Source organism: Myripristis murdjan, chromosome 15 (genome assembly GCF_902150065.1).
Source record: "Myripristis murdjan chromosome 15, fMyrMur1.1, whole genome shotgun sequence".
In the NCBI taxonomy this organism is placed as follows: domain Eukaryota; kingdom Metazoa; phylum Chordata; class Actinopteri; order Holocentriformes; family Holocentridae; genus Myripristis; species Myripristis murdjan.
Window position 1 is genome coordinate 14,758,279 of NC_043994.1, and position 12,650 is coordinate 14,770,928.

General features: G+C 42.8%; 1 protein-coding gene across 2 annotated transcripts in view; it reads right to left on the bottom strand.

The window, feature by feature from the left end:
* ctbp2a (C-terminal binding protein 2a) overlaps window positions 1-12,650 on the bottom strand; it is a 69,231-nt gene that overhangs the window by 38,592 nt on the left and 17,989 nt on the right. For both annotated transcript variants that reach the window (XM_030070925.1, XM_030070924.1), the window contains exon 2: window positions 5,487-5,683. In XM_030070925.1, the coding sequence (XP_029926785.1) occupies window positions 5,487-5,544 (58 nt within the window). In that variant the 5' untranslated portion in view covers window positions 5,545-5,683. The remainder of the gene's footprint in view (window positions 1-5,486; window positions 5,684-12,650) is intronic.

A 12,650-nucleotide genomic window follows, 5' to 3' on the forward strand; every position in this document is an offset into this window, starting at 1 on the left:
CCTGTTTAACTTCACTAACACACCAATTTTAACTAATAGCTTATAGCTTATAGTAATTAACACTATAAATTAAATAATCAAAGCAAATATTTACATAAATATGATAATTTATTTCCTAATCATTTAAATCATGTATTTTATCACAGTTGACAATAGCAAAGTTAAAAAAAAAAAGAAAAAAAAAAGAAAAGGCTTTTTGAATTTTGAACTGTTTACACTGACTTCAGGATGGTTAAAAAAATTTTTGGGATAGTTCGGGACAGTGGTGAAAAAAGCCAGTCTGGATCCAAGCCATCACCCCAGTGAGCATGCTCACTTTCTTGGTGCAAAAAAAAAAAAAAAAAAAAGGAAAAAATGTGTGTGCACTTTCAAACTCTTCAAGAAAAATCGACAGGACCGGCCAAGAAAAATGCAGTTGGTGTATCCTTACTTTATGGAAACAAGCGTGTGTGTGTGTGCATGCATGCATGCATGTTTGAGCTGCGTAACATGTGTGTGTTTGCATTTACAAATGCTGAGTGTGTTCGAGGTGGAGGATTTACATGCAATAAGCCCATGTGGAATTTGCCCACACTCACACTCTACCCACCCATTCACATACGCTCTCTCTCACACACACGCATACACGATGCATGACCCTGGATCCGCACTGAGCCTACTGATCCTGTTCTGCTCGTCTTCTGACATGCAACGGTGACAGCGGAGGCTACAGCGCTTTGTTAATGTCCTTTTTCCCTTCAGACACGCAAACAGCCACTAAAGCCACAGCCTTGGCCTGATACGCATCCATGAATAAACATGCTAACTCAAAATGAACGGTGCCACAAAACTTAAATCAATGAAGAAATAAAACAAATAAACAACTAAATAAATAAATAAATAAATAAAACACAACAGCCTCCCATAGTCAAAGGCGTCACGTATTCAAGGCATGATTTGAATGTTTAAAAAAACACACTGACTTATGCATGAGCTTAGGGAGGGAGGCGATAACTGGAAACAGAATTACAATGCCTGTGCACTGTAAACAATAAGGCTGTCAGGTGCACTGTGGAGTACACTAAACAAACATAATGTACATTGCTGGCTGTTGCGTGATTCCAACAGGATTATTCTTTTCTGAACAGATCTCCGTAGGGACTAAATGAATTGCAAAACGGAGGCTGACAGCACTGAAAGCAAGCACCCTCAATGACATTATTAGTAAGCTCGTGGCGTATTATGAATTGACATGCAAAAATGACTCCCAACTTTGTAGTGTACGATGAAATAATGTAAACATAGCAGCAAAAGCCCCATTTCCAGCCCCTCCTTTTCCAGCCTCTTTTCCGATTCAGACGCACCACAGGTCATTATGATATTTCGCATGTGAAATTTGATTTTTTCCAGGAACCCATTTCCAAGATTCAGCAACCACTGTGGCTTAAGCTACATGCTCTTATGCCAGCTCAAAAAAAAAAAAAAAGAAGAAGAAGCAAAACGCAGGGCAACAGACAAACTGTACAAAAAAAAAAACAAGGGAAAGGAAATTATGTTTTCATTCAAAGTGTGCACAAAAGGCAGACGCATACTGTCAGTAACACATGCAAACACACACATTACAGTTTCACACGAGGCTCGACGGTCCCATCTCTCCAAATGCAACACTTCATACTCGTTTTTTTTTCCTTCTTCTTCTTCTATGCGCTCTTTTCCTTTCTCACCCCCTCCATCCCAATTCTCTGCCCCTCCCTGCTTCTCCACAAAGCCTATAAAGGGGTCGTGGGTTTTGGCGAGGAGCCTGGAACACACCCGAGGGGGTTGGGGGTGGGAGAGGGCGGTGTGGTGGTGGTGGGGGCGATGTGGGTGGGTGGAGGGGGGCAGACCAAGAGACCGCTCCGATGACTTCATACCGGAGCTGGATGCCAGAGCCTGAGGAGGGCTGAGGGAAAGCTGCGGAGGGAGGGATGGAAGCGGAGAGGTGGACGCATCATGGCCTCTGGTCTGCGCTGAAAAGTTAAGATACGAATGCCCCCTCCCCCCCCACCACCCCCACCGGGGAGGATGACATCAGTTCGGCGCTCCCTCTCCTCCACAGCCTCTCCTTGCTTGCTCTTCCCTTTTAATATGAAGTGTTTTTGCCGGAATACGGGTCAGTTAAATGTGGCAAAATGAATTATTTACACTCAAAATTTTACTCTATCTTGGCTTGACTGGGCACATTATTTACGGTGCCACTTTCCTCCTGTTCCGCTCCTTCGCAGGAACACCGCACACGACAAACAGATGCATCCGGGAAAAATATGAACATATTAATTTAAAAACACTCTGAATCACGATGGCAAATTCCACTACCCCACCTTGTGGTGTTTGCGTCCAAGCACAGATTCACAGCTTGTAAATCAACACTTTGGAGCAGGCTGTCGCTGCAAACTAGTTCACGGTGCAGCGCCGCTCACATCCCAGCTCTGCCCAGATCAGTCAGTTAGCTCTGGTTAAATGACGGCGGCAACGACTTCTGCTGCTGCCCAAGCCAATGCATGCTGGGTACACAGATGGAGCAGACAGAAGGAGTGAGAGAGGGAAGGAGAGAGAGAGAGAAGGGAACTGATGCTGTAACAGATGTTTGCCACAGTTCCCTTATTGCGGTTACACACTTTTTGGCCCTTTATCAAACACACAACAGAAGGACCATTTGCACCTTATACATTCTGAAAGCTGATCTCTAACCCAAACAATCCTGGAGTAGAGGAATACATGCAGTGATTTGTACGCAACTATTCAAAATGGTGAGCAATTACATCAAGTTGAGCGGCACAAACAACCATTTCAACTGTAAGCACATCATTGAGGCTTTGACCTCACGAGTCTCATTGTGAAACCACAAAAACACAACTTGAAAACAAAGGAAAGTGAATCACAGAGCGTCAGATGTCCCCAATGGTAAATGCTGCTACTGTTCCAGTTAACAAAAAAAAAAAAAAAAAAAGAAAGAAAAAAAAAATCGACATTCCAGGGCTGTGACTACGTTCAATGGAAGTAAACAAGGCGCACTCGAAATGACAACCATTTCGACTTCAATTTAGGCCACAGGCACGGCTCAGTCAGCTACTCATCACGATGAGTAAAGATGTAATCAATGCACTCCGCTGTGGAGCAAGTATTGGATTGACACAGTTCCCCTCCGAAGATAAATGGAGATTGGGAAGACCTCTCTATCTCTCTCTCTCTCTCTCGTGTCAAGTGCACCACACAACCACATCGCAATCACAATTATTCTCTTACATTCTTGCTTTTGTTAATACAAAATGTTATGAACTTTGATTTCTATTTCACGCCTCGGCCCCATCGCTCCGTTTATAGATAATAGTGGGTGGCTTCAACATTATGTAGCAGAACACTCCATGCCTCTGGTTTTGAAATGCCATTTTTTTTACATGGTTGAGCAGATTTAGTGCTGCCGTGAAAACGGCGTGATTCACCGCCCTCTGATCTTTTAACTTCCTCGATATGAATCACCCACTTCTACACATTTTTAAGAGCAGCAGTGGTGACTAACTCTACCAGAAAAAAAATCCCCTATCATCTTTGGGCAGGATGACTTGATTGTTTGTAAGTGGAGGAGACGTGGAAGCTGCTGAGGCCATCGCAGATCAGAGGAAACCATTTTTATAATGTTTAGTGTGCTGTCTTCTTGGAGGGAACGCAGCCATTCTGCTTGTGTAAAGAGAACAGATGGGATATATTTTCCCCCAACAAGCAGGGTGAGCGGTTTGAAGAGGTTTGGGATGCCACATTTAGCTGTCAGTCTCAGGTTAGAGGACAAAAGGAGACGAGAAAACACTGTTACTACTTCATTTAGGAATCAGCTACAGGTCTCTGTAATCTCAGTTAGGAATGAACTGATACATCGCTATCAGCTGATATCAGCCTTAAAAAGCAATATCAATATCAGTCCATTTTTTTTTTTTTACTGACGATATTCGCCTGATTGTGAAACTGGCACTTGTGTGACCTTTTTTTCTAGGAGTGTGTAACTTAACAATAAAACAGTAGATTTAGCAACAGAATACAACTAACTACAAAAATGAACACAGGCCTGTCTGAAAATCCCAACCTGTTTTGCACCTGCACATCAGTATCAGCTGTTATTCGTAGGAAGACATCAGATATCAGGTGTCAGCCTCAAAAAGACATGCTGTTCCATCCCTAATCTCACTGGAGTATCCTTTGAGATGAACAAAGAAAAATGCTAATAAACTGTGAAGAGCTGTAGTATGAAATAATGGCAGGTTATAAAGAAAATCCTGTGGTTTCTCTTGTTTCCATCATACAAAAGGAGAATACAAAAGAGGCCACTTGTATTATGTGTATGTGTTGTAGGAATATGAGCAATGCATGAGCAAGCATTTGAACACACACGCACACACACACACACACACACACAACTGCACACACAAACATCTAGTGATTGATTCTGTGGCTCCTGTTAAAGTAAAAAAAAAAAGTGAGTGAGAAAACGAATGAAAAGAAAATCTTTCCTTTGTCTCTCTGTTTCTCTCTCTCACTCATTCACACTCACACACACACACACACACACACACATCAGTCCCACTATAATCAATCCCAGGGCTCTGAGGAGTGCTTCTCTTTATTACAAACTCCCTACTTCATCTCTCCTGCAATCTGGAAACATCAAACTGGAGTCTCTCATACAACCATCAGCCCACTCCCAACCTCCTCTGTCACCCCCATTCCCTCCTTAGCAAGCTTTGTTCTCCTTCTCTCTCTCTCTTTTCAAAGCAGCAGTTTGGAGCCTTGGCTGGTCCCAAGGCTCCCTTTCTCACACACACTCACGCACACACACTTACACGCACACAAACGCACGGCCACTATCCCACTGGCTTTCACTGAGGTTGCAGCAGCTACAGCCTTGCTGGAAACTGCACGGGGTTAGTAGGCACCTCCAGAACTGAGTCAATTCTTACGACACAAGGCGCTGGATAGTGTGTGATTAATCAGCTTACATATTGTGTGTGTGTGTGTGTGTGTGTGTGTGGTGGGTGAGTTGGGGGTGGGCTGTGTGCCAGTGTGTGAGTGAACAATTCATGACGGTGTATGCGTCTGCATGTGTGTCACCGAGTGAATGTGTGTGTCATCGTGACCGATTTATCCCTCCTATCTGCCTGTCACAACAGTGAGGTCGGACTTACTGTAGGAGAAAGGCAGCGGGCCACATACTAACATTGTAGCGCATAATCATCTTTGCACAGCTTCTTTTTTGTTTGTTTGTTTGTTTGGTCAGGGGAAAAGCAGAAGCTTCTGGGACTTAAACACACACTTAAACACAGCAAGAGAGAAACACACACACATGCAACATCCCTTAATTCACAGGAGCGACAGACGAGATGTGCAAAATGTACAAACGGCATCTCAAAATAAAAAAAAATAAACTAAATCAGAGGTATAAAAAAATGGAGCAAACCAAAGTGAAAAGACTGTCTCACCCTCGCAGATCCTGTCCAGCCGCTGGCGCTTCACTTTGTGTTTGTCGGCCAGAGCCATCCTGTTGCAGCTTCAGGTGCTGTCTCTCCTCTCTTGATTTTCTATCCTCCTCAAATTCTCGCTGTCGAATTCTCCAATCCACAAGAAGTTAGCCAGCGGATCCAGAAAGCCCTACAGGGCCCGCCTTGACACTTCACACCTGAAATAGCGATTCAGAAAAGCAGAGACACAGGGGCGAGGATTATTCTCATAGTTAGTACTGGCATGAACGCATAGGTCATTTTCAACAGTGTATCCGTTATTCTTGGTCATGTGAATTTGTGTTTTTTTTTGGTTTTTTTTTGTTTCTAAAAATGATCATTTACAGGCTCGAAAAGTGGCATCACCCTTGGTCCCACAAAACATCTTAAAAAAAAAAAAAAAAAAAAAAAAAAGCACGGTGTTAAGATATTTTTTCCTGAATTACTGAAAAGCTGACCGCCATAAATAGAAGGTTGTTCTCTCCTCTCACAGCAGCCCTGTTTACTTTCCTCTGTGCCAGACTCCCACAAAACTTGCCTTGCAAAATCTGATCCCAGAAGGAGACTTTTGTGTCTTCCACTAGAGGGCGCCTCGCCTCAGAAAGCACCGTGTAACTCTGCTGGGGAATGTCACTTCTGGAAGCCCCCAAAGTGAATGGGATGTAGCAACAGCAGACAAACACACAGTAAATGAGTAAATGAGGCATTTCACCAATCGTCTCTGTTGCTCGGTGCCTCGCGCTCTCCTAAAGAGCAATCCTCTAATTGGTCCCTTCTGAAGCCAGAGGGAGATGACACAGTTTTTTTTTTTTTTTCTTGGGGAAAGGCAGGCGGACAGAGATAGACAGAGACAGAAATCATGCGCACATACACACACACACCCGCGGAGAAACACACACACACACACACACACACACACACACACAACAGATGAAGAGCAGGCATACGCAAATACATAGACACACGCTGTAGGCATACACCAAACACACACACACACGCACACACAAACGCACACACCCTAAGGGCAGCAAGTCGCACAGAGGAATGTGGGTCAGTTAGTCAGCAGATGGGAGGAGGTTGTATCAGCAAAATAAAGACGCAAGGGGGGATGAGAGGGAGAGGAAACTACTAGAAGAACATCATCTAACAGGATGGCGTACAGTGTCTTGATGTAATCCTCCTCCTACCCTTTCCTGTCTTCCAGGACTCGGGCGAGCATTTATAACCCAACGCATGACTGATGTGCTATTTATGACTTGATAAAGCCAGTGTCATCTCACCATCATCTCTCTAGGCACCCATTCAATATCCAGACCAATCTTTGTATAAACAGGGACGTATCATTATGCAGGCGTCACCAAAGAGTGGACCTGTGACGGTTCCGCCTGGACCGTGAAACATTTTATGATGTTGTGGTCTGTTGTGGCTTCTGTATCTCCATGTCTTCTCCAACCCTGTGAGTTATTTAAATCAGTCAACCATCGCGGACAGTCAATCAATCAGCTGTACGGCAGGAAGCGCTCGCATTCAGTGTGTGTGAGAGAGAGATGCAAGCGTAGGAGAAAAAGAAAAATGCCAAAGATGTGTTAAAGATAGATTTGTTCAAAATGCTCGCTTTGTTTTTCATCCAGTAAACCTGCCGTGTTTCAGCCATGCCTATTGTTACCTCAGTTTTGCAACAGGCGCTTCATGTTACGGGTAGATTTCTGATAAATGCTCAGGATAAAGAGCCAGTCTCGCTCAGGTGAGGAGCTGAAGTGAGCTGCATTTTATTTTGAAGGGAAACTCATTGTACTTAATCACATTTATACATACACAGATCGATTTCCCGAATAGACCCTCAACACTACATCCATATAGGACTACAAATCACAAGAAAAGTCAGATATGACGGCTTGGACCTTTGTTAGGGAGGAAGTTAATCACTGGACCTCCGAAAATTTTCACTGAATCCCCGTTGATGGGAGCTAGTGTTTCTTTAACCTGAGGCCCAATCTAGGAGTAGCTCCAGTAGGCGCTACACTTTAAAAATGTTAAAACCGAGCCCTATGGCTAAATGATGAGTTAACATGTATTTAAATTTAGCCTGCTGAGGCAGTTTTCTATAGGCGTGGGGGTCCACTGCAGCATATTCAAAGGAAAAGCTAAGTGCTAATTTTGTACTTCACCAAACATGTTGTCGGCCCTTGTTTTCCTCTTTCTCTGACACTGAGAGATTTGCCATGTCTTTTCTATAAGCGAAACACGTTACGGCCTCCCTCGCCATCAGCTCCGCTTCAGCTTCCCTCCTCCACAAGGTAAACCTTTCAGCCAAAGAACAAGACCCACATGTGGGAGTCAGAGGAGAAGTAATTGAGCAAGAAGGAAAGCAGGAAACAGTAGTCAGGGAGGTCGTGCCACTTTGGCTATGAATAGACTTTGGGAGATACGCATGGCGCTTGTTTGCCTCTGTGCTGAGAGGATAGGTCATGACTAATAGTGACCACTTTGATGTATGTTTGAAAAATAAACTATGGTTCATCCTTTCAATCTGACATACAGTTAGGCCCATAAGTATTTGCACGGTGACACAATATTCAGAATTTTGCCCTTGTACACCACCACAGTGGATTTGAGATGGAGTAATCATAGACTTTGAGCTTTAATGTAAGGGGTTGAACAAAAATATGGCATTAACCTTTTAAGAATTACAGACACTGTCATTTTTCGTCATATTTATGAATCTGACTTTACACTTGTTATAATCACTGAGGACTATAGTATAGTGATTAAAGCCTATTTATTGTAGAGGTGCCTACAAAAAGGACATCCTTTTCAAGCTTATATTGGATATAAAACAGTGATGACAAAAGATTGACAATATGATGACAAGAATCATACGATAACTCCACGTCTGCAGCTTCATCATTCAATGAATTTACCTGAACATGAACATACTTAACATATTAAAAGGAACAGGTCACCCAAAAATGAAAGTTTTGTCATTATCTACTCATCCCTATGCTGAGTGAAACCAAGGTGAAGTGTCTTCTTTGTCCATATACCAAAAAGGGATGTAGCCTTCATGTACATCAAAGATTCCTTGTTGTCATTACAAGTTGCATATTGCCATGAATGCTATCTAAAAGTCTGAATATGGTATACTCACGGTATAGCCTACCATATGATATAAAAGCAGCATAAATTCCAATATTTTGAAAATAGTTTAAATGTGTGTTTGAATTCTCGCAGAATTTGGACACACAAGGCTTGGATGCATGTTAGTATCCACTGTTTTGCTGCTGTATCAAATGTAATGGTGAAGCTTTACGCTAAACAACAGTGTAAATATATATCTTTTACACTCGAATCATGGTGCATGAGCTGTATTTTGTAATTTTGTCATCATTTTTGCCATTTTTGAACAGCACCGAAACTTGCACCGAAAGATGCTTGCCCTGTCTTTCAAATGGCACAGAGGTGAGCAGATATTAATGACAAAACTTTTAATTTTTAGGTGAACTGTTCCTTTAATGAAAGCAACGTTGTAGGCCACTGCTTAGCTGAAAATACATCTACTAATATACACGAGCGGCTGAAACCAGCGCCTGTGCTATTGCAGTTAATCATTTATTTATAAATGGAGCTTGACAGTTGGAGGAAAGAGGAGTCCCTCCACTCCCACTCGCAACACTGATCAGAACAAGGCCAGTCCACACTATGCTGTGTCAATACTTTCCATCTAGCTCACAACATTACATCCAATCATTTCTACCCTCACTACTGCTCTGATGAAACAGCAAAACCCCGCTGGCCTGAAAATGTTATAGCTCAGCAGTAAAGAAACTAAATTCCACCGGCAACCCAAAAGCTGTGGTATACATGACTCGATTTCCATAAAGTAATTCCAGAGGCTTGACATGACCCGTACGACAAGGAGATCCACTCCATATGGAAGGATAAAAAGTTGACTCCACTGAGCGGGTTGAAAAGTCAACAGCAACTTTCAGCAGGGCTCTCAGCCAGAGGAGTGCTAGATAGGAAGTACAGTTACTAAGTGCTGTTATGTAACTAAACAATAAGGGGATTGACCTGAGAGAAAATACAGGCTCAGAGCTACAGGAGGAGAGAGAGAGAGAGAGGAAAATGACACATACACACACACACACACACAGATACACACACCAGACTGACACAACCTCAGGGACTGTCTAGCCGTGGCTCACTCACCGGGAGGCAGGTGCTCACCTCAACACACACACACACACACACTGCCATCTCTTTGTCGCTGATCAGTTTGTATGATGAGTGCCTGTGAATGTCACCGAGTCAGATCGTGACCCCTCTAACTGCTCTCTGATCTGATTGCTAAACTGATTGCTACCAGAGATCTGCCTCAGCGGGCTGAGCAGGCAATGAAATCTGACAAAAAAAATATTCATAACAATGAATAATCGTATGACTCAAAAAAACAGGCCACTCAAAAATGGCATGTAGGATGTCATTTCAGCACTCAAACTACAAAAGTCCTGACATGCAGTGCTCACAGTTTCTTCAGCTCAGTGAACTCCAGCCTAACAAATGTCACTATTTTGTCATTAAATGTCTCTGGCTGGATGTCCATGTGCCACCACACCATGCTCAAACCTCAAAATACATCATAAGTGCATATCATAACTTTCCACTTGCAGGCATTTCATGCACCGCTGGTCTCTCACCTGTGACTGCAACTTGCTGACTGCCACAATGCCTGAAATCACAATCCTCAATGGCCACAGCAGTGATAGGTACATCTCTCACTGGTGGGGGAACTTTCTGGTGCAGAGGATGCAAAACGTTATGCACATACAAACCCAAGTTGGGTACAGATGAAGGACATAATCCCAAGTTATTAAAAGAGGGGGAAAAAATGTACGCACACTGAATATCAATGCCCCCAAAGGCATTTGGATATTTCTGGCGCACAGGAAGAAACAAAACAAAACTTAAGAGAGAAATACAAAACTGTCTTGTAAGCAACCAGCAAGCAAGCGCTCTATTAAGGGAAAGTTGGAGTTGACTCATGTCTGATGTTGCTGCCAAAAGATTTTTCCCACCAGCTCCACCTCTCTTAGCCATAAGGAAGAAGAAACTTAAGTTTATCGAGTGTGAAGTTCACTCACATCACATTACATGATTTCAGGGTAATGGTTGGGACTTTGTTTCTTTTTTTCTCCACCAGTTGGCAGCCTGGAGGGGATCATGCATTTGATCGTGTGTGTGTGTGTGTCCAAGTGTGTGTGTCTATCTGCAGCTAATCTCCCATAAAACAGGGCCTATCAGCCTAATATTTTTTATGCACAGTTATCATTTTATGATCAAGAGCCTCTTGTGGTAATTCATTAGTCATATTTGTGCAAGGGCCCACAAACAGGATCCACAAGTAGGCAAAACATTTTTATTAGGTAGATTTTTGTGCTTGAGCACTGCATATGAATTTTTATTATTTTTTTCCCCCAATATTTCCCAATCCAAACTTTTTCTGTGTTTGTGTGTGTGTGTGTGTGTGTGTGTGTGTGTGTGTCTGCAACTAATATTGCACTACTGGGCTTATCAACTTAATATTTTTTGTGCACAGTTGTGACTGTATGATCAAGGGTCTGGGCATATCTGGAGATTATTTTGTTCTTCCTTCTCCTGATTTTCTGAATTTAACCTGTTTTTTTTTTTTTTTTAATTATTATTTATTTATTTTTTTATAACACATCTACATATATATATGAGAAAAATGTTTGGATCAGTGCTCTGATGTCATTATATACTAATACAGCAGAAGTATGTTGAAAAGTATGTTGTTTTTGAGAACTGACAATAACGTAATACTGGAATATGTTATTTGTCAAGTCATTTTTTGTTTTTAATTTGTTTTTCAGCTTTTTTCTCTTTACATAATAGTGTGTGGTTTTCTGTGGTTTGATTTATAATGAAGCCCTTCAAACTTCCAAAAACCTCAAATGTGTCCCAGCTCTGTCAAAATGTTACATTTCCACATGCAGCTTTAAAAAGGGGAACAATTTCACTAATACTGCACCATGAATTTGCATTTTATAGCAGCGGCTGCCAACTTTCCCAAATGGTGGACCTTTCATTTAAGAACAGGGCTCTTCAGATACTTTTATTAAACAGCGAATTCACTGCTATTGCTAGAACACTGCAAGCGACAGCGGCACAAAAGGGTGTCTCCGTGGCTGAGCGTTGTTCATGGATGATCAGCATGGAGTTAAGAGGTGTGGAGAGGTGCTCACAGTTAAGAGCTCGGTAACACTTGTGAAATGAGACACAGATGTAGGCTCCCGATGTAAAGCAGGAGTTCAGAGCCCATGTGGCACCCCGGCACTGAATCCTCCTCCTCCCACAGCTCTCTCTGCGGCGTCTACCTCCGCCTGCCTCTCAATTTCCACTCGGACTCAAACAGTCAAGCAGGCGGACGCTTTGCTGTAAGACGCCACACACCAACGTCTGACTGCTGTCGGTGAGCAATACGCCGTTTTGTCGCAGCTGCTGCATCGATCCATGTAATTATGAATGCTGCTCGGTCCCCTGAAGTTTAATAGAGAGCAAGCTCTTCCCTTTAGAGACCATCTTTCTCTATCCCGCGCTCATGTTGCATCTCATCTCACTTGTTCTTCTCCCGTGCGTTTGTGAAGAAAAATACGTGCGAGCGGGACAATCCAGGAGCTCTCACTTGGTGTGGTAATAGTGCAAGACAGACAGAGACAGAAAGAAAAGAGAGAGAGAGAGAGAGAGAAAGGGAGAGATGCCTTTTATCGACTAAAACCATTTCTCAAGGGATCCTCCGCAGAGTAAGGAACCTGGCTGGGAGTTTTGGCTAAACATGAGGAAGCACAGGATGAAGTACAGCTACTTTCTCATAACATATTTTAGATGGACACATCTGAGGAGGCATTCACTGAACACAGGAATTTCCATGTTTTCTGCACAGAGAACAAAGTCTCTTTTTAAGATCATAAAGTTTCTAGTCCTTGACCTTGGTGAACCGTGTGAACCTGATGACTACACACACACACACACACACACACACACACACACACACACAAAAGTAGACTTATCTTTAGTTTCTAAATGTAAAGTCTAGTTGGAGGGAAACCCGACGACCTTGTGACTATC